The 24,613-nt window shown below is 49.3% G+C and overlaps 1 protein-coding gene across 1 annotated transcript; it reads right to left on the minus strand.

The window, feature by feature from the left end:
- Positions 1 to 1,506: 1,506 nt before the first annotated feature.
- Dpp3 (dipeptidyl peptidase 3) lies at positions 1,507 to 24,613 on the minus strand. Its single transcript, XM_051145858.1, is given in 18 exon segments — positions 1,507 to 1,791; positions 4,065 to 4,227; positions 9,528 to 9,707; positions 11,134 to 11,254; positions 11,364 to 11,488; positions 11,578 to 11,640; positions 12,890 to 12,940; positions 12,942 to 12,983; positions 13,345 to 13,457; positions 13,627 to 13,821; positions 14,592 to 14,650; positions 14,782 to 14,912; positions 15,008 to 15,138; positions 17,768 to 17,861; positions 19,132 to 19,206; positions 20,070 to 20,207; positions 20,694 to 20,783; positions 24,329 to 24,613. Coding segments are annotated over 18 exon segments (2,217 nt in total). The 5' UTR covers positions 24,599 to 24,613; the 3' UTR covers positions 1,507 to 1,615.

Genomic DNA, 24,613 nt, shown 5'->3' on the forward strand with positions numbered 1-24,613 from the left:
AGGGTCGTAGTGTGCGTCCAGCCATTTCGAACTGTTTTCGTTGCTGCGAGGCAAAGGAGAAGACAGTTGGAAAGTGAGTCCCATGGGAAAGGAAGAAATCTCTGAGAGAGATGATGCGTAAGACTGAAAGCATGGATGGAGCTCGGAAGGGAAAAGGATAATGCCGTAAATCTGAATCTGGGCTCAACTGGCGCCCAGAGCAACCAGCCAATCACATACACAGACACTTCTTGGTCATCGGCTTCCGTATCTGATTTCTAAAGGGCCCTTCCAGAACTTCCAGAGCTGCCTGAGCACGAGCCCGGGACCTGGCACCCAGGAGCCATCTGCGGGAAAGGAAGCAGTGAGGGCTCGGAACTTCACCTCTCAACTCGCCCGCTGTCAGAATCCGATGTGAAGACGCTGCAGCCATCTTCTCTGGCGTCACCCTGGCAACCAGCTCAGCCGTCGCGCAACGCCCAATAGAATCCGGGCATCCGAAAGCACAGGAACAAACGTTCCGGAATGAAATTGTCCCAGCTCAGACAAAATAATAGCCAGTTTTCTTTACGGTTTCTGCATCTAAAACAGGAACTTTGGCTTCGAGGCGTGGGGAGGCACTTTTTAAAGGGACTAATATAACCAAGATAAACTGCCTCAATGTCCCTGTCCTTTCTGACTGTCTTCTGTAGAGGTCCAGGTTGAGAAGGAAATTAAAGGACAGGATCTCAAGTTAGTGCGTTCTAGTTCTTAAGCTCGCGACATATTTTAAAGTACGAAAATGCTTGCTGCTCTAGCAGAGGACTCTGGATTGATTCTCAGCACCCACATGGCAGCTCACAATCCTCTCTCTCTCTCTCTCTCTCTCTCTCTCTCTCTCTCTCTCTCTCTCTCTCACACACACACACACACACACACACACACACACACGGAGAAAATGCCTACATATACATAAAAATAAATCTTAAATATGTCACCAAGGAGAGCTGCAGAACTCGTGTTGTAACTTTGTGCTCTGCTTTGGAAATGGTATCAAAATCCTACTGTGGACTGGAAGCCAGAGATGATGTACTGTGCCCTCCCAGGGTTTGAACGCAGACAGGAAGAACCACACACATTGCAAAGACGATGGTTGTTTGTGGTATTTATTTTTCTGGCTATAAAAGTAATACAGGAAGAGCACTGGATTTGGTGAGAATGCTTTGAGCCCTGGCTCTGTCACATGCCACCTGCCAGATCAAGACCAGTCGCTTCTCAGAACTTCCATTTCCCCATGTGGGAAACTGGACTAGGCACCCTGTGGAGCTCCCCGCAAAGGTGGCAGTGCAGATCGAGGAAGCACTTGGTAAACTGGAAAGTGCTGACAAATGGAAGGGGTTAGTATCACCACCCTCAGCTGAGGTAGCACCAAAGTCCAAGCTCCTGCCCCTCCCCCGACTCCAAATCAGTATCTCTCCTCTCTCTCTCTCTCTCTCTCTCTCTCTCTCTCTCTCTCTCTCTCTCTCTCTCTCTCTCTCTCTCTCACACACACACACACACACACACACACACACACACACACACACACACACACAGTTCAGGGCCACTGACAGCCTTGGTTTGATGGAGTGGGGAAAGGCCACACAGATCTTCCTTCTCAAGCCTGGCCAGATGGGGCCTCCTTGACCTGGTCCCTCCAGAACCGGGCATCTGCTGTGGCCAGCTGGGTAAGGACCTCCTCCAACTCACGCCCATCCTCGGGAAAACGTTCACAGAAGGATCGGATGAGACCAGCGGCTGAGGCCTCATACTCTACGAGCTGTACTTCCGAGCCTGGGAGAGGAGAGAGAGGGAACAGCAGCAGAGAAGACTTGACTGGGGGAGAAGTAGTGACAGGAACGGCGACTTCTAGGCATTAGAATAACCCTGCAAGAGAAGCAGGATTATGGGGGGGGCGGAGTGGGGGGATGTTTAAATGAACTGCTACCTGCTTTCATCTTTCCCTTTAAATCAAGATTTAAATCAAACCTGGCATGGTAGCCCACACCATAATCCCAGAACTCAACTGGCTGAGGAAGGAAGGCTGTTAATTTTAAGGCTAGCCTAGAAAATCCTGGTCTCAACAAAACCAATATGACCTCAACAATCACTAGCAAAAATGACTGATAAAAGTGCTGTGTCAGGGGCGGGAGAGATCGATAGCTCAGGAGTTAAAACTACTTGTTGCTCTTGTTTAGGACCAGGCTGGTCTTAGCTTGGCCTTCAGCACCCACATAGTGGCTCACAACCATCTGTAACTCCAGTCCCAAGGGGATCCAATGCCCTATTGTGATCTCTGCACCTCTTGAGGGCACCATATGCACACGGTGCACACACATGCATGCAGGCAAAAAACCCAACATAAAATAAACCTAAAATCATTTTTCAAGTGCTCTATTAGAGGAACCAATACAGCTCAGCAGCTGCTCATATGTCTAGGCCATGGGCAAATTTCCCAGCTACTGTAAGCCTCAGTGCCTTGTGGGTAAAGTGGGGAATGTGCACAGTATCTCTCTCCTCAAGGTGCTAGGGTGATTACTATGCTAGAGCATCAGCTGGGTGCTCAGTGAGTGCTGGCTGCCTCACAGGCAGTGCTGATGTAGCATCGGCTGGGTGCTCAGTGAGTGCTGGATGCCTCACGGGCAGTGTTGATGCGACTGCTGAACATCTTACCTGTTAAATGGACCTGTCTCAGGGTCCTTTAATTTTGGTGGGAAGCACCCCCTTTAATCACTCTTCAGCGGCTCTACCTTTCCAGCTGTGTGGCATGTGGCACTGAGAGGTACACAGTAGCTAAGAGTCCTCCTAACATGGCTAAGCTCAGGCTAAAACAGCCCAAGTTCAAGTCCTGACTCTGCTCCTACTTAGCTGTATGGGCTGAGGCAAAGGTGAAGACCAACTGTGTGTGAGGATTTCAGTTCCCAGCTGAGAACTGGTGAAGGGACAGTAACCATTCTTCACTGGGCTTGGGGAGGTAATTCTTGAAAAGTTCCCCCTTTTTTTTCTTTTTTTCTTCTTCAGTACTGGGGATGGATCCTAGGTCCTTATATAGCTGTGAAAAGCGTGCTGCCAGTGAGCTACCATCCCAACCTATTGTGAAAATATTTCACTCAGTACCCGGGACCTGCAAATCCTCCACCACCACTATCACCACTACTCCCAGCTACCAAAGTGCTGGGGGTAGAACCCACAGCCTATTACATACTGGGCAAATTCTACCATGGTCACACTCCAGCTCACCACTACCTTTAAAAACCCCAACCTGCTCCTCGAGTCTGGTTTAAACACCACCACTTCCTCCCAAGACACTCTGAAGCTACAGATGAGCTCTTTATCCAAGTGTTCAGAGCACTGTTAGCACCCTTTAAACATTCGTTAATGCTTCGCTTGTGTGTTTTCATTCCTAACGGGCTCTGAACTGCTTGAGGGAATGGCCTTGGTCCCACCCACTGCTCCATCTCTCAGTGGCCTCCCTGGACTGGATGTATCAAAGCACAAAGAAAATAACACTAGGAGATAAAAGTGTCACTGTGTTGAGGGACTGCAGATAGCATGTCTCAGGAAGGTGCCACGTAACAGGGACCTGACCAACAAGAACTGTGCCAGGCAGAGGGAACAGCGTGTACAAAGGCTAGCAAGCAGAGCGGACATGGAGCACTGCAGAGACAGCAGGGCACACAAGGTGCCAGCACCATGCAGGCAGGGACAGGGATTCTGGAAATGGAAATGTTACTTGAGAAAGGGGACGGCCGAGGACATCTCCACCCTGAATGTTGCTGATTCAAATTCTCTTAGGTCCTACTTGGACTGCGCAGTCCCAGGTCATTGCCTGGCTCTACCTCCCGCAAGGTCCTGGCTAGCCTCCACAAGCTCCTACTCTGTTGGCCTTCCTGAGCTCTCCTGCTGACAATCAGTGTCCCTGTGTGTGTGAGATGGACAATGCCAAGGTTCTAGGCCTGAGGTCTGTTGGAAATATCATGGCAGAGAGGGGTCCCCCCGAACCGAGTGCATCATCTGCTCTCTGGGGAGACCTTGGGTAGCTCCATAAACGCTGTAACACCCATTACCTTCAAGACGAGTGTTGGGCTGCACAATAAGCTTCCGGGATTCCTTTCGTAGCAGTACTGTGTCCCTGAGGGTGAGGAAGCATTCTGGGGGTGAATCAGTGACTGCTGCATATCCCTCATACAGGGTTCGCCCTGCGACCACATCTCCCGTGGACTTCAGCACCTGCAGAAAGGAGGAATTAAGTTCCGAGGATGGGCACTCATCTTGCATCCACAGGACTCTGCCAGCAGGCCATGGCCACGTGTGCCTAGGTCTGGATAGGATGTGTTATGGTTTGTCTTCTATAAAGTTTCGGTGCTAAAACTTAATGGCTAAGCTGGGTATGGTGCCACACACCTATAATCCCAGTACTTGAAAGGTGGATTCAGGAAGATCAATAGTTCAGGGCCATCCTTGGCAATAGAGGGTGTACAGCCTGAGACACATAAAAATGTCTTAAAAACAAATAATAAAAAATCCTAGATTTTTTTTTTTTTTTAAAGACAGAGTCTCACTACGTAGAACAGGCCGGACTTGAACTCACAAGAGAACTGCCTGTTTCTGTTTTCTGAGTGCTGAGATTAAAGGAAGGTAGCAGAATGTCTGACAGCTAACATTTTTTTTTTTTCCTCTCTTTTGGTTTTTCGAGACAGGGTTTCTCTGTGTAGCCCTGGCTATCCTGGACTCACTTTGTAGACCAGGATGACCTCAAACTCACAGCGATCTGCCTTACTGCCTCCCTGAGTCTGGGGATTATAGGCATGCGCCACCATGCTTGGCTGACAGCTAAATTTTTTAAAGGGCTGGCTCAGTGGGTAAGAACCACAATCATGAGTTTAAATCCCCAGTCCCCATATATAAAGAGCTGGGCACTGACACATGGCCTGTAATCCCATGTGAGTTTAGGGGTCAGGGGACAGGAGGATCACTGGGGCTTGCTCACTGCCAGCCTTGCTCCAGGTTCAGTAAAGGATCATGTTTCAAGGGCACATGGCAGAGAGTGATGGAACAGGGTACACATATGTGCGTATGCCCCACATACAACATACTCAAAACAATTTATGCATACACGAAAAGTTAATTTAAATGAAAAATAAAAGAAGAGGTGGGGCTTTAAAAAGCGTTCTCGCTTCTCCGTTGTAAATGGGATTAAGGCCCACACAGAGGCAGCTATGGAAGCATACCCACCGTTTCCTTCCAACAACATTGTTTCTACTCTTACATTGTCTCCTCTCACATTTTTTCTTGCACGACTTGAACTTTGGTTATATTAGACTTCCTCAGTCTCAAGAACACTGCTCAACTTTTAAGCTTTCTCTTAGTAAGCTTCAGATGTAGCTCATGGTATATCACTCAGCCCGCATGACTAAAACCCTACGCTCAATCCCTAGTTTTGACCCCACTCCACCCCCCTGCACCAATTTTTTTCCTACTTCATGTTTCTTTTGGGGGGCAGGGGAAGTTTGAGACAGGGTTTCTCTGTGTAGCCTTGGCTGTCCTAGAACTCACTCTGTAGACCAGGCTGGCCTCAAACTCAGAGATCCGCCTGCCTCTGCCTCCAAAGTGCTGGGATTACAGGCGTGCGCCACGACATCTGGCTTACTCCATGGTTTTATTTCTTTTTATCTTCGGCTAGATCTACACTGTCTTTCCTATAAGCCTTCCTTCCAGGAGATTTATTTAATTCTTTATTAAAATTTACTTTTATGTTTATTTGTGTGTGTGTGTGTGTGTGTGTGTGTGTACACAACTTGTGGGAATCCATTCTCTCCTTCTGCCATGTGGACTCTGGGTTGACTCAGATCATCTCTCTCATTTCTTGGTATTACGTAATCCCTTCATACATGATCAAGCCAACAAGCTAGACGTAGGGAGCTCAGACTGGAGAGTTAACAACATGGTAGTATCAGAAGAGACTCAGCCAGGTACAGTCCACGGGGAATGGGTTTCAGTGCCCTGTGTGGATAACAAAACCTGAATGTTCAAGTCCCTAATCCAAAATGGGGTGCTATACGCAAATAACCCATGGCTATACACATATAACCCGTCTACTACATGCATACAACCCGTGTGCTGTACACATACAACCCGTGTGCTGTACACATGTATATAACCTGTGTGCTATATCCATATGCCTCCGTGCATCTTCTAGTATAGCATATTTTAAGTCACACTTAGATTTCTTACAAATTTTAAAGATTCATTTGTATGTTTGTGTTTGGTGTATGTGCACACGTGTGTTTGGTGTGTGCAGTGGAAACCAGAGAAAGGGATTAGGCATCCTGGTCTATCACTCTACACTTTATTCCCCTGAAATGAAGTTCTCATTAAACCTGGAGCCAGCAAGCCCCAGTGAGCCTCCTGTCTCTGCCCCTCGAAGTGCTGGGGGTACAGGTGTATGCAACCAGGCCTGGCTTTCTACATAGGTGTTGGGATTCGAACTCAGGTCCTTATGCTTATGCAGCAAGCATTACTACCCACTGAACCATCTTTTCAGCCCTACTTTTGTTTTGTTTTTTGAGACAGAGCTTTATGTAACCTACCTAGGTTGGCCTCAAAGTCATAATGTAGTGAAGGATGACCGTCTACACTCCTGATCCTCCAGCCTCCACTCCTGAGTGCCAGGATCACATGTACACTAGGTAAGCACTGCCCAATAGCCCAGGCCCTTAGATTACTTATAATACCCAAGACAATGCGATATATGTAATTAATTCTTATTCCATGGTATTTAGGGGATGATGGCAAGAAGAAATACTGTGGATGTCTAGTACATACAAGATGATTCTCCTGAATGTGTGTGTGTGTGTGTGTGTGTGTGTGTGTGTGTGTGTGTGTGTGTGTGAAGTTGGTGGAATGTATGGACGTGGAACTGGGGGATACAGAACGCGGACTATAGGACCAACAGGAATTGGGGAGTCCTTGGGCAAAATGAAGAAGTGCAGGCCATGTCTGAATGTGGGGGTGCTACTCAGTTCCAGCCAGTTAGTCACATAGGAATTGCCCAAGGTTGCCAGACGTTCCAAGAAGCCACAAATACAGATTCATACGTAACACCAGCAAGAAAAAACAAACAAACAAACAAATTTAAAAAAACATGGCTGACACAATAAACAGCTGCACCTTTCTATAAAACACTGCTGAGGAAGAGCCAGGTACAGTGGCATACTTCTGTAATCCCAGCACTCCGGAGGCAGAGGTGGTCAGTTTGCTGTGAGTTCAAGGCCAGCCTGGCCTGCAGAGTGAGTGCAGGACAGCCAGAACTACACAGAAAAACCATATCTCTTGGGGCTGGAGAGATGGCTCAGAGGTTAAGAGCACTGGCTGTTTTCCCAAAGGTCCTGAGTTCAATTCCCAACAACCATCTATAATGAGATCTGGTGCCCTCTTCTGGCATGCAGGCAAAATACTGTATACAAAATAAATAAATAAATCTTAAAAAAAAAAAAAAAAGAAAGAAAGAAAGAAAGAAAGAAAGAAAGAAAAGAAAAACCATATCTCGAAAAACCAAAAGAACAACAACAACAAAAACCCAACCCAAACCAAACCGTTGCTGGGGAACCTGCAGGTGATGAGGCGATGCTGCGAGACTCCCCTTTGTACAAGGGCCAAACTGGGGCTGCTCACGGCGGCCATAACTATCCCAGCACTACGGAGACAGACACAGGTCAGTCTCTGTGAGTTCCAGGCCATCCTAGTCTACACAGAGAGTTGCAGGCCAGCCAGGGCTACATAGTGAAACTCTGTTCAAATCAAAACAAGAACAAAAATAATCAACAAATAAAAAACAACCAGCTGGCTCAGTCTCTAAAAGGGGCTGATTCAGCAGCTTAGGAGCGGATCAATCTGGTTCCTATACCTAATATTCTGGCACAGCTCCTTCTTTCTTGCCATTTGCAGGAAAAAAAAAAAAATCACCAATTTCTAAAAAAGTTGCAAAGATGGTACAGTGAACTTCCAGAAGCTGTCAGCACAGCTTTCTCCAAGCCCCACCCACCTAGGTCTCATTAATTCGGCCAATAGTGCCCCTTCCTATCCCAGAATCCACCAGACACTGTTTCTCATCTAGTGGCTTTTACCCTAACTTATTTTTTGGCAGTGAAGGGATGGAACCCAGGGTCTCACATATACTAAGCACATACTCTACCACCAACCCTAAATTTAATTTTATTTAACTTTATAAACATGTGTTTTAGTTGGGTAGGGTGGTACACACCTTTCATCTCAGCACTTGGGAGTCAGAGACAGAGCAGGAGGAAACAAGCTCAAGGCTAGCCTGGTCTACATAGTGAGTTCTAGGCTATCCAAGGATACACATGTAAGACTCTGTCTCAAAATATTAAGCAAAACAAAACTTTTTCTAAAGAATGAAAAAACAAATGAAAATGAAAAACTACAATCAACAAACAGGGCTAGTGGGATAGCTTAGCAGATAAACACACTTGTCACATAAGCCTGATGACCTCAGCTTGATCCCCAAAATCTGTATAACAAAGCCCCTCAAAATCTCTCTCTCTCTCTCTCTCTCTCTCTCTCTCTCTCTCTCTCTCTCTCTCTTTCTCTCCTCTCTCTCTCTCTCTCTCTCTCTCTCTCTCTCTTCTCTCTCTCTCTCTCTCTCTCTCTCTCTCTCTCTCTCTCTCTCTCTCTCTCTCACACACACACACACACACACACACACACACTTTAAAAACAAAACAAAAACACCCCAAACTCCCACATTTTATGGAAAGATGCTTTGGTCCTTCCTGGAAACAGATGGGCATACAATTACAAAGACACACTTTAATTCCTAGTTCAGACAATCATAATTTTTGGTTTATGATGTGTGAGTTGTTGAAAACACCCAATACAGCCCTATTCTTGTAGAAAGTACTATACCAAACCAGGTGCGGTGCCACACGCCTTTAATCCCAGCACTCGGAAGATAGAGGCAGGTGGATTTCGGTGAGTTTGAGACCAGCCTATTCTACAAATTGAGTCTGGGACAGCCAAGGCTACACAGAGAAACTCTTGTCTTGAAAAACAACAAAACAAAAACAAAAACAAAAAATAAAGTACCATAAAGACAGGTTTCCCATGGGGCGGGAGAGATGGCTCAGTGGTTAAGAGCACTAGCTGCTCTTCCAGAGGACTGGAGTTTGATTCTGAGCACCCACACGGTGGCTCATGACCATCTGTAACTCCAACCCCAACCTCTTCTGGTCTCTGCAAGCAGCAGGCCTTTCCTTTGCAACCTTGCTCACCATCACAGCCAGCAGTGTTACCGCCATACAGCTCTCGCCAGACTCTAGGCATTATCCTGTTTACTTGCTATTTCCCTGTTTGCTGTCTGCATTCCTTCATGACCACGATAGCTTATTTTCAGTCACTAGAAAGATGAGCTGAATGAAGAAACTGGCCAGGAGGTTAAGAGGTATTGACACGATGGGAGGGAGGGACAGAAAAGAGGTTGGCGGTAGTCAGGCTGAGAGACCTTCACTTACCTGGAGTCTCCGTAGGAACCGCTCCAAGGCAGGTTTGCCCACTGACCGGATCTTGCTACGGTCCAGGTGGACCCGGGCATCTGGTCGCCCATCAGAGCCTGTGGTGGGAGTGACGGTAACGAGTCCTTCACCAGCCTCCAGCAAAACCCTCAGGATCACAAACCGGGCCTGCATGTGGGCCTGCGGGCCAGAGGAAAGAGGTCCATGTGTAGCCAATACTGAGGGTTTGATGCACAGCTTTTTGACGTGTTCAACGTGCTATTTGGTTGTCATCATCCATTTATTCCCTCTTACCCTGTGGTCCTTTCTACCCAAATTCCTTTCTTCTGTGTTCACTGAGTATTCACTGTGTGTGGAAAGCCTGTGCCCTATGCCCCCTCATCACTTACCACAGCTCTTAATGCCCCAGACAGCATCTACTGATGAGGCCCCCTCAGTAAAGACCTTGAGGTCTCCCTTTCCCAGTCATTTTTGTGCTCGACAATGGAACCACATGGGCATTGCTATCCCCACTTCTACATGTAACAAAACATTAATAAGTGAAGTGACTGGTTCAAGGCCAAACAGCTGCTAAAGGAGGCAAAGCTCGGGCCACACTCTACAATGTGTATTCTTCTATGTGTGTGTGCACATGATTTTCTTTTATTTTTTCTTTTTTTTTTGTTTTAAAGTTTTAAAAAATTACTTCATCTTTATTTTATATGTACAGAGTGTTTTGCTTGCATATATGTACACCACATACATAAGGTGTCTGTGGAAACCCAGAAAGTTTTGGGTTCCTTAGAACCGGAGTTAACCATTTTCTTAGGTGCCATGTGGGTGCTGAAATTGAACCCGTGTCCTCTGGAAGAGCAGACAGTGCTCTTAACCACTGAGCCGTCTCTCCAGCCCTCTTTTCTCTTTTGAGATGGGATCTTGCTGTGTTGCCCTGGCTTCCCAGGACCATCTGGGTTCAAGTAAATGTCCTGTCCCAGCTCCCCAGTGGCTGAGAGGCTTCACAGTGCGCGCCCTTTGATGACATGGCTCCACAAAGTGTATTTACGTGGTTTTGTAAAGAACGATGGAAAGGGACGGACAAGAGGCGTGACAAGTAAAGCACTTGCCGTGCAAACCTGACAGCCGGAGCCCGACTCCCAGGACTCATAAGGCCGAAGAAGAAAACTTGCTCTACAGAATTGTCCTCTGGTGTGTATGCGCTCATACACACAAATAATAATAATAAAGCTGGGTTTGGTGGCACATGCCTTTAATCCCAGGCAGGGGCAGATAGATCTCAGAGTTTGAGGCCAGCCTAGCCTACAGAGCGTGTTCTAGGACAGCCAGGACTACACAGAGAAACTCTGTCTCAAAAAAAAAAAAAAAGAACTTGAAACAAGACAGAAAAACTATTTGTTGTGGCTGAGTAGCCGAGTCCAATGGCTAAGAAGGAAGGCCTCATGGATTTGAACCCTGACTCGCCTTTTCTAGCAGAAATGTGATATGGCTTTCCCCACAGTAGAGTCTAGAGGTAGATTTAAGTTTATCTGTCTTAGGGGGTTGCACTTGTCCCAGCCTTTCACTCAGAACCCTGACTGTGGTCACACGGCAGGCTCCTCATCAGTCCCACCTGCCGCCAGTTGGCCGCTTCTGGGGTGTAGAACTCCAGGGCCAATAGCCCCGCCCGAACCATGTTGAGCCAGTTCACGTAGATGACGTCTTCGGCATCAGCTCCCTCAAAGCCAAAGATCCTGGTGGAGGGAGGACAGGGATGACCAGATTATCCCTATGCAGAACATCCCCAGAGCTGACCAGTGTCGGGGGACTCAGCCCACCGCCCCTCTAGCCCACGGTTCCTACTCCAGGACTTGAGGGTTGAGGCAGAGGTAGAGGCCCACGCTCTCCGCCCGGCACTCTTCATAGCTGGAGGCGATGGTGCTGAATTTGCTGTCCCACGTCTCTCCACTCCGGTACCAGCTCTGAATCTACAAGGATGACGCAAGACCTAGGAATCAGGCTCTGCCTGTGTCCCCTGTCCCAGTGAGTGGCGTGACTCCACAGAGGCTCTCCTTACCCGCTCCCCAGTCTCCGGGTTGGTCACGGTCTCCTGGTCAAAGTTGAACGCGCCTTTCTCGTCCTGTAGAATAAAGGTCATGAGTGTGGGGTGGGCTAGGGGACAGTGTCCCTGGGCAGAGTCTCAGTGGCTCAGAGAGAAAAGGAAGGGGAACAGGCTGGCAACCCTCAAAGCTCTGTGAGGCCAACCACCTCCTCAAAATCCCTCCCTCAGCAGTTAGGAACCACCCACTCACGTCACTGTAAAGAGGGAAACTGGGGTCCAGCCAAGGGAGGGACCACCTGAAATTGTATGTGAACTCAGACTCTCTAGACCTGTGTGGAAAATACCCCAATATGTGCTTCCTGGACCTGACACTCCTGCTGCCAATGTGATCCTCCCTACTCCACCATATGCCGAGCATCTTTCTTGTATCCTTCCTGGGGAACGCTCTATCGTCACCGCACAACGCAGGTGGGAAAACTGAGGCTCAGGGACCGAGAGCCCCGAAATGGAATCAGGCCGAGTAAACCTCTGTGCCTCCTGATTCTAACATGCTTGCTAAGAACCCACTGCACCAGAGCTTCCACTTCGCCTCCCCTTTTAATCGTCACGACAGTTCCCATGACAGCATCAGAAGTCCTACCAGCCAGAAGAAAAGACTTATTTAAGCCCAAGGAAAGACTGGATGAGACTCCATGCCGGACTGCTGCCCCTTCAGCTGCTCTCTGAATTCTCTTGACCTACCAAGCCCAGGCCCAGCCCTCCCTCATCCAGGAAGGCAGTCCCAACCAGTGGGAGCAAGTCCAACCCTGAACCCCATTCTCACTGATGGTCCTTACTCTCCTCTGGTTAGTTAAGCCATGCGGCTCCACACTGGGAGCACATGAGTCTCCTTAGCCTGCTGGGAAGAAACACTGTCGGCCTTTCCACATTCCCCCAATGCAAGCCAAGGGCTCTAGGCACTGCATCCACTGGGGAAGAAGTGCTCTGGGGGGACAGTCCCTTAAGCAGGACAGATTTGACCTCCCCATCAAATGCTCCAGGAGCCCAGATGAATGAATGGGTAAAGACGGCTACCCAAGACAGCTCGACTAGTGACTGGTGACCAAGAGGGACTGCTGGCCCCGGAAGTTTCCCTTGAAGGTAGTCAAACTCCCCTAGACAGAGACCAGGCGGGGGGGGCCAGCGGGGAGAACAGTCTCTGCCACTGCCTGCGCCATCTGACTCTGCACCTTGTGCCTGACTATTCCAGATACCAACGTCAGCAATGTCTCCCTAGAGATGACCAGCCTCACTCACAGGTCAGGTGGTCCCTGCTGGCCCTTCTCACCTGAACAAAGAGCTTGCCGCTGCCGTGGCCCAGCAGCTCGTGTAACCCCACCCTGCACATCAAAGGACGGCCCCTTCCAGCGAATATACAGGTCCTGCCAAGACAAACAAGGACCACACTGACCACCATCTCACTGTGGGCACACAGCACAACCAGCCCTCCCGGCAAGACCCACGTGAGGGGTGTGCTTTCTGGAAGTCAAGCTCACTTCACTCCACCACGCCGCATGGGGCAGCCCATCTCACCTTCACAACGACACAGAGGGAGGGACTGCCTCTACTGCGCATCCTGTGAGGAAGCTCAGAGTGACAGAGAGTCACATGGCAGGGAGGTGGCTAAACCAGAACCAAAGTTGGACTCTGACCCTCACCACAGTGTTGGTCCATATGCCTGCCCAGACTCAAGGAAGCCAAGTATATAGCCTAGCCTGCATGCTTTAGGCGGCCAGTGCCTACCTTGTCGTCTTCCTCCAAGAATGTCAGTTTCTCCCGCTTCGTGGCATAGGCCACAGCCAGCACATTCCCCAGGGACACATTCTTAAAGCCTTCTGTCTGTCTCAGGTCGTCATCTAGAAGACAGGGAAGAGAGCTGACAGAGGGAGGGACAGAGGTCCAGGGACCCTGAGGGACCCCGACAGAAGTGGGGAGGGGCAAAGATAGTTGGTGGCAGAAACATGTGTGGAGGGGGAAGAATATATGGGGACTTCCTTGGGCTGGGGGGATATGAAGGGAGCTCACAGTTGGGGATGTTGATGCCGGCAGGGATGCCGGAGCCAGCAAAGGTGAGGACATCCAGGGAGGTGAAGTCAGGGGTGAGGAACTTGTCCTTCTCAAAGGCAGGAGGCCAAGGCAGCTCCTTCAGCAGCTGCTCAGCACTCGCCACCAGCCGCTCAAACTTTGCACTCATGGCTTTGTTCACCATGGCCACGAAGCCTGTGGGGAGGCAGGGCTGTGGTTTGGCAGCATCCCGGGATCCCACTGTATCCTACCTAGTCCCTCCAGGCATCACATGTATAATTGACCGCAGCTGTGTGCAGCAGCCTGCTCCTGGCCGCAGGTGTGAGAACTCCTTCATGTTCCTATGACCTCAGGTCTGAGCTGCTAGGTACGGTAGGCATTTCCTGCCTCCTGCCAGCCTAATTTCTGCCTTTAGCAACTTGATATTCAGCCTGTCCATACAGAACGGGGAGGCCGAGAGTGTAGGCCAAGACCAGCCTGGGTCCTCCAGCCATGATTTGCCTGTGGGATGAGGACAGACGCAGTCAGCCATCAGCTGGGGATGACAGCAGACCACATGAAGCGTCACAGGTGTGGCATATCCACTCCTGGCTACCAAGCACATCACTGTACACGAGACTGTGACGCTCACAGGTCTGACCACTTAGCTTATGGTCACAGATGGGCAAATGCAGGCTAAGAAATCATGCTGGCAGGTTGTCTACCGAGAGCCTTGTCAGGTCAGGCACAGAAAGCAAAATGGCTAAATGCTTGAAGTTGGCGTAGCTGGGCTCAGTCACCGCTATGGTAAAAGCCTCGGGTTAACTTTGTACTACACAATGCCTGGGACACTTTAAGTAAGCTGACCCAGAGCTGCTGTTACTGCTTCTAGGAGGGAAGGAGAGAGCCCTCAAGGGAGAGTGGGAGTGTGAACTTGGACCTGGCAAAAGGGAGTTCCACCCCCCTCCCTGCTCCACAGCAGTTACCTTCAAACTCTCCGCGGGAGCCAAAGGGGTCACGGTAGCTCTCAATGAAGCCAATGTAACTAGAGGGCAGAAGAAGAGAGATGGAGGTGATCTGGCAGAAGGCACGGGGTGGGGGGGGATGGGAGGGTGAAGAGTTGGGGTTTGGGGGGGTAGGGGGGTGGGGGATGGGAAGCAGAGCCCGGCACCTCACCTCTCTACAATGGGGCCTTTGTCCTGAATCCAGAACCGGGAGCCCCTCTTATGGGCCTCGATGGAGCCCTGGGTGAAGCTCTCTATGTACTGGGAAAGCATCTGCTCCTGGTGGCTGTTGGCTGCATAAGCCTGGGGGTAAAAAGGGCTCTGGTCAGCCTTGGACCATCCACCTTTGCTGCCCAGATGGGTTGTGAGTTGCCCCCTCAGGCCCCAGACAGCCCTACCTTGGCTTTCTCCAAGTGTTCTACCACCTTCTGGAGGATGGGGGAATAGTCTCCCCGAGTGACCTGGAAATGGCTCCCCTGAAACTCATATCTCTTCAGCTTGGAAGTCAATTCAGAGTTGAGAGCGGGGTCTGAGGAACAAGGCAACACTCAGGCAAGAGGCTGGTGTGGGGCACCTCAGTAGGCCTCTCACTCCGGCCTATTAACAACTTCAATGCACATATTAGGGGCCAGGAACGTGGCTCAACTGACAGAGGGCTCACCTTAGCATATACAAAGGCCCAGGTGTGATACCCAGCACTGCACAAACCAGGCATGGTAGGGCACACCTGGAGTTGTGATGCTTGGGAGGTGGAAACAGGAAGGATCATGCTAGGTTTGAGGCCAACTTGAGCTAGAGTTAAGACCTCGTCTCAAAAAACACAGGGCTAGCGACATGGGTCAGAGGGTATAAGTTCCAACCATCAAGGCTGAGGACTGGAGTTTAGTCCCTAGGTCCTCCACATGGAGAACAGACAGAACCAACTTGTGTGGATCATCATCCTCTCACGACTATTCCGGGACATGTATGCAAATGCTAAATGTTAAAAAGAAAGAAAGAAAGAAAGAAAGGAAGGAAGGAAGGAAGGAAGGAAGAAGGAAGAAGGAAGAAAGGAAGAAGGAAGAAGGAAGGAAGGAAGGAAGGAAGAAGGAAGAAGGAAGGAAGCACAAGCAGCAGAGGGGTATGGCACTGCACGCCTGCAACACCATCGGCTGAGAAACAGATGTTGGAAGATAAGGAGTTGCGGATCATGGCAGATGCAGAGTGAGTTTCAGGGTATCTTCAAAGATTACAGAAGACGCCATCTCAAAAAAAAAAAACCAAAAAACACACACAAAAAAAACAACCTTCGAAAAGACCCAGTACTCCAGCTGGGCAGTGGTGATGCATGCCTTTAATCCCTACACTTGGGAGGCAGAGGTGGATCTCTTCTGAGTTGGAGGCCAGCCTGGTCTGGTCTACAGAGGGAGTTCCAGGCTATACAGAGAAGTTATATACGTGTGGCGGGGTGGGGTGGGTGGGGAGCACATATTGATTGTTCTAGCAAAAGACCCAGGTTCAGTTCCAGCGCCCACATCAGGTGCCTCACAGCCCTCTTTAACTCCAGTTTCACAGGAGCCGACACCTTCTCCTGGTCTCCTCGAATATCTATACACATAAAAACAAATCTTCGAAAAGAAAAAAGGGGAAGAAATAAATCCTTGAAAGAAAAAAAAAATATTTTAAAAAGAGCCACATCTCAAAACTATGAGAGCTGATGACAGGACTTTATGCGAAACAAGGAACCGAGAGCCAAGGGTCACAGACACTAGAAGCTGGAAATGCAAACTTTTAGTATGGAGAATAGAATTCAGGGCCTTGAACATGCTAGGTCAGCGCTCTACCCGTGATCCACATTCCCAGCCCCAAAGCCACTCTTGGCTACTGCCCTCCCCTGCCGCCTGCCCCGCTAGCACGGGATGTGTTCCTGCTTCCATTCCAACATGATCCCCTTCTGTTTCCTGGACCTGTGTCCCTTTTCTTTCCTTCTTTTTATAAGCTTTATTTGTTTCTATATTTTGTGTATATGAATGAAGGCCTGTATTTACATGTGCACCACACTCATGCCTGGTAACCTAGGAAAGCCAGAAGCGAGTGTTGGGTGCTCTCTGAAACTGGAGTTCTGGCTAACCTGATGTGGGTGGTGGGAACCTAAGCCAGGTCCTCTAGAAGAGCAGGAAGTGCTCTTCACCACTGAACCATCTCTCTAGTCGATGCGTCCCTTTTTAGTCAGAACAGGCTGCGTGCCCCCTATGCTTCCACTCCCCCTGTTGCAGCTCACTGTACCCCTCCACCTGGAGTGTATACGCTATCTATATTCATTTGCTATATGCCCCCACATTTCCACACTGGTCACCTGAGTACTATCAAGCACTAGGAGGCAGGAAAGACAGTGACAGAAAACACATGGCCCATCCTGGCAGAGGGCTTGTCTGCAAGACACAGAAGACCAACTAGGAAACTACTGGGGAAGGTCCCTGAAAAGGTGCCGTCTACATCCAGCCACGGAATGAAGAAGGGTGCCGGTGACCACCAATGGGCTAGGAGCTGTTCCGAGCCGGGAGCAGGTACTTCATACAACACATATGAAGACTTGGTGACAAGATGTAGGAACCACAGCTGCCGACCATGGCTAGAGCAGAGTGCTGGCGGCGGGGGGCTAGCTGGGGATGTGGATAGGTAAAAACAGCCGGTGAAGGGCAGCACAATGGCCTCAATGTTTTCACTCTCCTGCTTTGTAACAGGTCCCTACTGCTGCCACTCTCTGTCTGAGGGACTGAGGTGAGGCTACATTTGCTCTAGGGTGGGCTTAAGACCAGGTAGAACCAATCAGAGACCTGTCCCTTGTCCACCCACAAGTACTGACTCACATTAACAAAGAGAGCCGGGAGACACTCTTTTTTGTTTGTTTCTGTTGTTTTTCTCTGTGCAGCCCTGGCTGACCTGGAACTCACTCTGTAGACCAGGCTGGCCTCAAACTCACAGCAATCTGCCTGCCTCTGCCTCCCGAGTGCTGGGATTAAAGGTGTGCGCCACCATTGTGAGGCGGAAAGCCACTCTTTTGCTGTATGAAGAAAGAACTGAGACCAAAGAACCCTTCTGCTGGGACAGCTGGGCTGTTGCCCTGAGCCACCTGGGTCATTAGGTGGCTGGTGTTAGGTATGACGGCCTGGGCGTACCTGTGCTGAGCACTGAAGCCAGTCGCACCTCATAGTGGGACTTCCCTTCCTGGTCCACCACCTTGAAGAGCCGCGTGTTGTATGCACTGAGGTTCTGGAAAAAAACAGAGCAGGATTTGGAGGAGGTGAGATCCAGGAGACTGAAGAGAATGGAGGAGTGGCCATCCCATTGGACAGTGATGGACAGTGAGGCAAAGCAGGCTGGGGCCTCTCTGAGGAACTTTCCCAAGCCCACACAGGGAGGGCTAGTGGGCCAGAGATGACTATCGTGCAGTGTTCCACACACAAAATGCTAACTCAAAAAAAAAATTAAAAAAAAAAAAAAAAATATATATATATATATATATATATATTTATATTTTATACTGGGCCTGAGAGGTGGTTCAGCAGTTAAGGGTGCCTCCTGCACTGCTCTTGCAGAGGACTCAGGTTTAGTGCCCAGCATCTACACAGTGGCTCATAGCCCCTCTCTAACTCCAGTCTCAGGATAGCCATGGGTTCCTTCATGTAAGTGGTAAACATTACATAATCTAGGCACACACACACACACACACACACACACACACACACACACACACACACAAAATAAAAAATAAAGACTATTTTTAATAATAAAAAAATATATATATTAGGCTGGGTGTAGTGACACACGCCTTAAATCCCAGCACTTGGAAGGCAAAGGCAGGCGGATCACTGTGAGTTTGATGCCAGCCTGGTCTATAAAGCAAGTCCAGAATAGCTAGGGCTCTGTTACATAGAAAATTCCTTTCTCAAAAAAAATCAAACTCCCCCACCCCCAAAAATGTGTACACGTGTACACACACACACACACACACACACACACACACACACACACACGGGGCCCACACACGTGCCACAGTGCTTGTGTAGAGGTCTCAATAATTTTGGGAATCAGTTCTGTCTTTCCACTGCGTAGATCTGGTAGGATTAAATTCATGTCAGCAAGCACCTTTGACCCCTGAGCTATTCACCGGCCCCAAAAGCACTAAGTTCACAGCTCGATTGTGTGAGGCACAGGGGCCACCTCAGCTAACTCTTAACTGTGTGAGATGAACTTGGGAAGTGGCCACACAGCTGGCAAGCAGCTGAGGGACACAGGCTCCATCTTGGAAGTGTGGGACGGGCAGGGACGGACACATCCTGGTACGTGCATAACATTTGTCTTTTTGCTTTGCTCGGGCTTGCCTCACACACAAAGAATCCTTACGTCTTTTCCGTCTCAAAACCCAAGGTGCCCATAAGGCTTTGGGTTCAAACTGAGACCTAAGAGCAGGTGGCAGTGGGGAAGGGGTGGGGACAAGGAGCCCCATCAAACTAGTGTCCCAGATTGCCAATTCCCAAACCTGAGAGTCCAGAAAGTCTTGGGCCAGCTTAGCGTCTTCCATGGTACAATCCCCAGAGAAATAGGTGGTGACTCCCTGTTGGGGAAGAGATGGCGAGAGAAGAGGTAAACAGAGAGACAAGAGAGACAAGTTCCTGAGGGCGCAGGTCGGACCCTATGAGGCAGCTGATGGCTTCCTCTCTAGGCTCTCTGCGTCTCCTCCCCTCTCTACCACCCTGTCCCATCTACTTCCAGGGGGAAAACCTGGAAAACAGATTTCAGCTTGGACACTTCTGCTATTTTTTTTTTTTTTTCTTTAAAATAGCCCACACTGCCAGGCGTGGTGGTGTACGCCTTTAGTCCCAGCACTTGGAAGGCAGAGGTAGGCAGATCTCTGTGAGTTCAAGGCTAGCCTGGTCTACACAGCAAGTCCAGGGCAGCCAAGGCTAACACAGAGAAACCCTGTCTTGAAAAACCAAAATATAAATCAATCAATAAAATAAAATAGCCCACACTGCACTCAGACTCACAACCATCATGACTCAACACCCTGAGGGCTGAGATTACAGCTTTGTGCCACCATGCCTTTCCTCCAGCACTGCCCCTACCCGTCCTCTCTAGCTGGCTCACCCCTAAGGCTTGCCATATGCAGCCTCTTCCCGCGTGGCCCAGGCGATCCTTAGAGGCAGGGAGTCCCTACATCATTCCCTCCTAGACTCCCTTCTCCTCCCTGTGACCTGCATCCCGGCAGGACAGACCTGGAAGAACAATCTGGAAACATTCCATCCAGCTCCCTTCCCAATTTGCAGATGACAAGCAGCCATGTGGAGCCAACTGGCTTTAGCTTGAGAGCAGGTGAGAGAGCCTCCTGCCTCCCTCCTGTCAGCTGCCCTTCCAGGCACACCAAGCAGCCTTAAGAACACCCTCCACATTACCAAGCTCTTGGAGGGCGGGGCTCACCTCCTTCCCCAGCCCGAGGTGTCGAAGCCTAGGCTCCAGGGAGAACATTAGGTCCCCGCAGGTCTGCCAGAGGTCCCTGACTTCTTCTGGCTGCTGTTGGGCAGCCTCGCTCCCCAGGATCACACGTTCCAGCTTTTCCTGCAAAGAAAGGAAAGTCAGTGGTCTGCCCACATGCCCTTCAAACTTCCAGAACCTCCTTCTACTTGAACCTAAGACCTCATAGTATAGTGCAGGGAACAGCAGCATCAGCGAGTCCCGAGAATTGCCGAACCTCAGGCTACCACAGACCTGCAAACCAGACAAGCGGTCAACACTACCAGGCCACTTGTACAGGCCTTCACATCTGAGGAGCCTAGTGATGGGATCCCCAGCGACGACCAGCAGGCATCTAACAGTTTGCACCACCTGCACTTGCTTGCCACTCAGATCAGCGGTCTGGAAGGAGTGTGCTTTTCCCTTATCTTTATGTCTGTGGCGCCTGGGGATGCTGAGTGACACGTCCCCTGGCCACAGTGTCCCAGTGACAGGGCAATAATGGCTCAGGTCTGCACTCAGTTCTGACTCCCTTCTTCATTCTCCCACCACAGCCAACCACTGCCTCCCTGCCACCCTCCCCCAACTCACCTTGGGCAGGTTAGGAACAAACTTGGTGTCACCAAAGGACTTATAGTTGCCCATGTTGGAGTAGACCCCTGCAGCATAGACCAGGAATGCCTGGGGAGCGGAGGCAACAGAGTATCAAACATGGGACAAGCTTCACTGCCTTCCCCTTTCCAGAAAAGGTCAGCCTGAGGCAGGAACGCCAGGGCCTACCAGTGTGGGAGGCTGGGAAATCACAGGGCAGAACCCCAATGATCTCAGGAGGCCCCGGTCTGGCCCAATTTGTTGTCACAAATCAATTTTTACCCCCTAACCCCACTGGGTGGCCAAACTGGTTTCAGCAGTTACTAAACACACCTAGGGTGGTGACAGCAGGAAGCTGTCTCCCACAGCTCCAAGGGTAGGCACGCAAGCTGGCTAGGCCGGTCAGAGAATCACCTTCTCTTGCTACAGGCTGAACTTAACAGTTAAGCTGGCCAATATGTGAGAGAAAACTGAGATGAAGATCCCAGCTCATGACAGCATTGAACTGAATCTAACTGCACCTGAAGCCTCTCTAGCCCTGGACCTTGCAATTATGTGAGCATGTGAGCTAGTAACTTTCTCTTTCTCTCTCTCTCTTTTATTATATATATATATTTTTTTCTTTTTTCTTTTTTTTGAGACAAGGTCTCAGTGTGTAGTCCTGGCTCTTCTGGAATTCATGTAGACCAGCCTGGCAACAGAACTCACAGGTGCTACAATCACAGGCGTAGACCACTACACTAGACTTTTTCTTTAAGCCACTTTGTAATGGGTTTCTGCTACTTATGAACAAAGGAATCGCACTGAAAACAGTTAACATTTGGGTAGTACGTCCTACTTATGGGCATTTCCACAGAGAGTCACTCTTTTTTTTTTTTTTTTTAAATCTATAGTGTTCTGCCTGCATGTACACCTGCAGAAGAGGGCACCAGATCTCATTATACATGGTTGGGAGGCACCATGTGGTTACTGGGAATTGAACTCAGGACCTCTGGAAGAGCAGCCAGAGCTCTTAGCCTCTGAGCCGTCTCTCTAGCCCTAAGACCAAGGCCCAGAGACAGGAAGCAATTAGCCAAAATTCAAAAGAAACAGGAACCTTGCCTCAGAAATTTTCTTCCCCTTGTAGAAAACCAGATCATCCTTTAATCCCAGCACTTGGGAGGCAAAGGCAAACAAATCTCTGAGTTTGAGGCTAGCCTGGCCTACAGAGTGAGTTCCAGGCTCTAGGACAGCTAAGGCTACACAGAGAAACCCTGTCTCGAAAAATCAAAAAGAAAAAGAAAGGAAAACAAACAAAAACAGGTCACATTCTGGTGGGAACATAATGTATTGATGTATTTTTTAAAGTCTTTTTTTTTTTGAGAAAGGTTCTGTAGCCCTACTATGTAGGTCAGGATGACTTGAACTCACTGAGATCCTCCTATCTGTGACTCCAGAGTGTTAAGACTAAAGTTGTGCATCACCACACAAAGCCTTAGAGAATAATATAACAGATCATTATAAATGTTCAGAGCTAAGCCGGGCGTGTTGGTGTGCCGTTTTTAGGCAGAGGCAAGCGGATCAATGTGAGTTTGAGGCCAGCGCTGTCTACCAGCCAAGGCTACACAGAGAAACCCTATCTCCAAGAAAAAAAATTTTTTTATTAAAAAAAATTAAAAAGGGCCAGGCGTGGTGGCGTATGCCTTTAAAGCCAGCACTTGGGAGACAGAGGCAGGCAGGTCGCCTACAAAGCGAGTCCAAGACAGCTAAGGCTAACACAGAGAGGCCCTGTCTTAAAAAACCAAAAAATAAAAAAATAAATAAAATAAATATCCAGAGCCTTTAACCCAGCATTTCTATTTCTATAAACAGTCCCTACTCATATACTCGAACAAGAATGAGCATTGTGGCATTGCTTGCAAGAAAAACTAGAAGCCATCTAAAATGTCCAGCATTTAAAAAAAAAAAAAGGACTCAGGAGGCAGAGGAAAGTGGATCTGCGTTCAAGGCCAGCCTGGTCTACAAAGCAAATACCAGAACAGCCAAGGCTACACAGAGAAACTCTGTCTCAAAAAAAACAAAAAAAACAAAAAACTAATCTATCGCAGTCTATACTGATACAGAGTGCTTCCCAGCCAACAAAAGGAAATGGATTATTATATACTCCATGGAAATTCTCCAGGACGCAGAGATCTGAAAAATGGGTAGTACACAAAACAATAAAGACATGATGTAAAAGGTCACACGGGGCTGGGGGCGTGGCTCAAGACTGGGGGCGTGGCTCTGTGAGAAAGAGCACTTGCTGAGCAAGTAGGAGGACCTGAGTCTGCATACATAGCCCTCACATACAAAAACCAGGCGTGGCCATGCACACATGTAATCCCAGCACTGGGAAGGTGGGTGTGTGCATAGGCTATCCTGGGAGTGACAGCCGAACCACAAGCTTCCGGTTCAGTATGGCACCCTGTTCTGGGGCTGGAGAGACGGCTTGGCGATTAAGACCACTACCAGAGGACCCACGTTTGGTTTCCAGCACCAGTGTCAGGTGGATCCTACGCCTCTTGCCTCTGTGGCACTTGTAACTCACATACACTGACACACACGTACACATAATAAAATAAAATTAATCTTTGTAAAAGAGATCCTGTTTCAAGGGAGTAACTTCTCCCGGTATCTATGTTTGACACTTGCACATTCACACACAATCAAGACCGTCATTTTACATTTTTTAAAAAGTAAGTTAAGCTGGGAAATGGTGGCGCACGACGCCTTTAATGCCAGCACTTGGGAGGCAGAGGCAGAGGCAGGTGGCTCTGTGTAACAGAGTAAGTTAAAAGGGGGCCTGGTAGCTGGTCATGGTGGCACAAGCTTTTAATCCCAGCACTTGGGATGCAGAGGCAGGTGGACGCTGTGAGTTCAAGGCCAGCCTGGCCTACAAAGTGAGTCCAGGGCAGCCAAGGCTACACAGAGAAACCCTGTCTCGGGGGAAAAAAAAAAAAAAAAGAGGGCGGAGGCTGATTGTACTGTACACACACACTCGCCACAGTGGCTACCCTCTGGAGAGACAACGAACATGTGTGACCTTTCGTCTTTTGTATGTTTCTGAACTGTGGCAACGCACTCAGAATTAGTATGTTATTTGGCCAATACATCCACAGACAACAAGTACGGGACAGGCAGAACATTCTGCCCAGGTCCCTCACAATGTAAAAGTGTAACCCAAACCTCCCAGTGTCTACCCAGGCTGCATTCTTCCGTCCTCTCAATAACAGCTTTGCAATCACTGAAGACTGCTGAGAACCATGAAACCTAAGCTGGCCTCAAACTCACAGCAATCTTTCTGCCTTAGCCTCTTAAGTGCTGGAATTAGAGATGTGTACCACTATGCCTGGCTTGTTCCCCTGTCTTGAAACAGGCGCTGTGCTAAAGTAGGGCATCACAATACTAAAGGTAGACCATGTGCATAGTCTACAGATGACAAGCCTGAAGCTTCAGGGGTGTGTGTGTGTGTGTGTGTGTGTGTGTGTGTGTGTGCTAGCAACCTTTAGTCTAGTCCCTCTATCTAGTTGGAGAGAGAGATCTGTTTCCCCCTGGTCCAGTCCTTCACAACCTTCTAGAAGCCCATCAGGAAGCTAGGCTGGCCTCTGAGAACTGACCTGATACTCTTCTTCAGTAAGACCCTCGGCCAGGGCATGTTGGCGCAGTTGGTCAGGGTCCTGGGCACGGAAGAGGCGGCTAAGCAGGGCATAGATGTATGGGGCTTCCGGGGAAGTCTGGAGTAGCACAGCCAGTCCTCCGTACCAAGCAGCCCTAGACAGGTGATGGGCATAGAGGCGCTCTGTGTGTGACAGCAGGTGGAAGGCCTCACGGCAGTCCAAGCTAGACACACCGATGTCATTGGGCAGGATGTACTGGGTGTCTGCCATGAGCCCTGCAAGGAC

The sequence above is a fragment of the Acomys russatus genome, chromosome 5, assembly GCF_903995435.1.
Source record: "Acomys russatus chromosome 5, mAcoRus1.1, whole genome shotgun sequence".
NCBI classification, from domain to species: domain Eukaryota; kingdom Metazoa; phylum Chordata; class Mammalia; order Rodentia; family Muridae; genus Acomys; species Acomys russatus.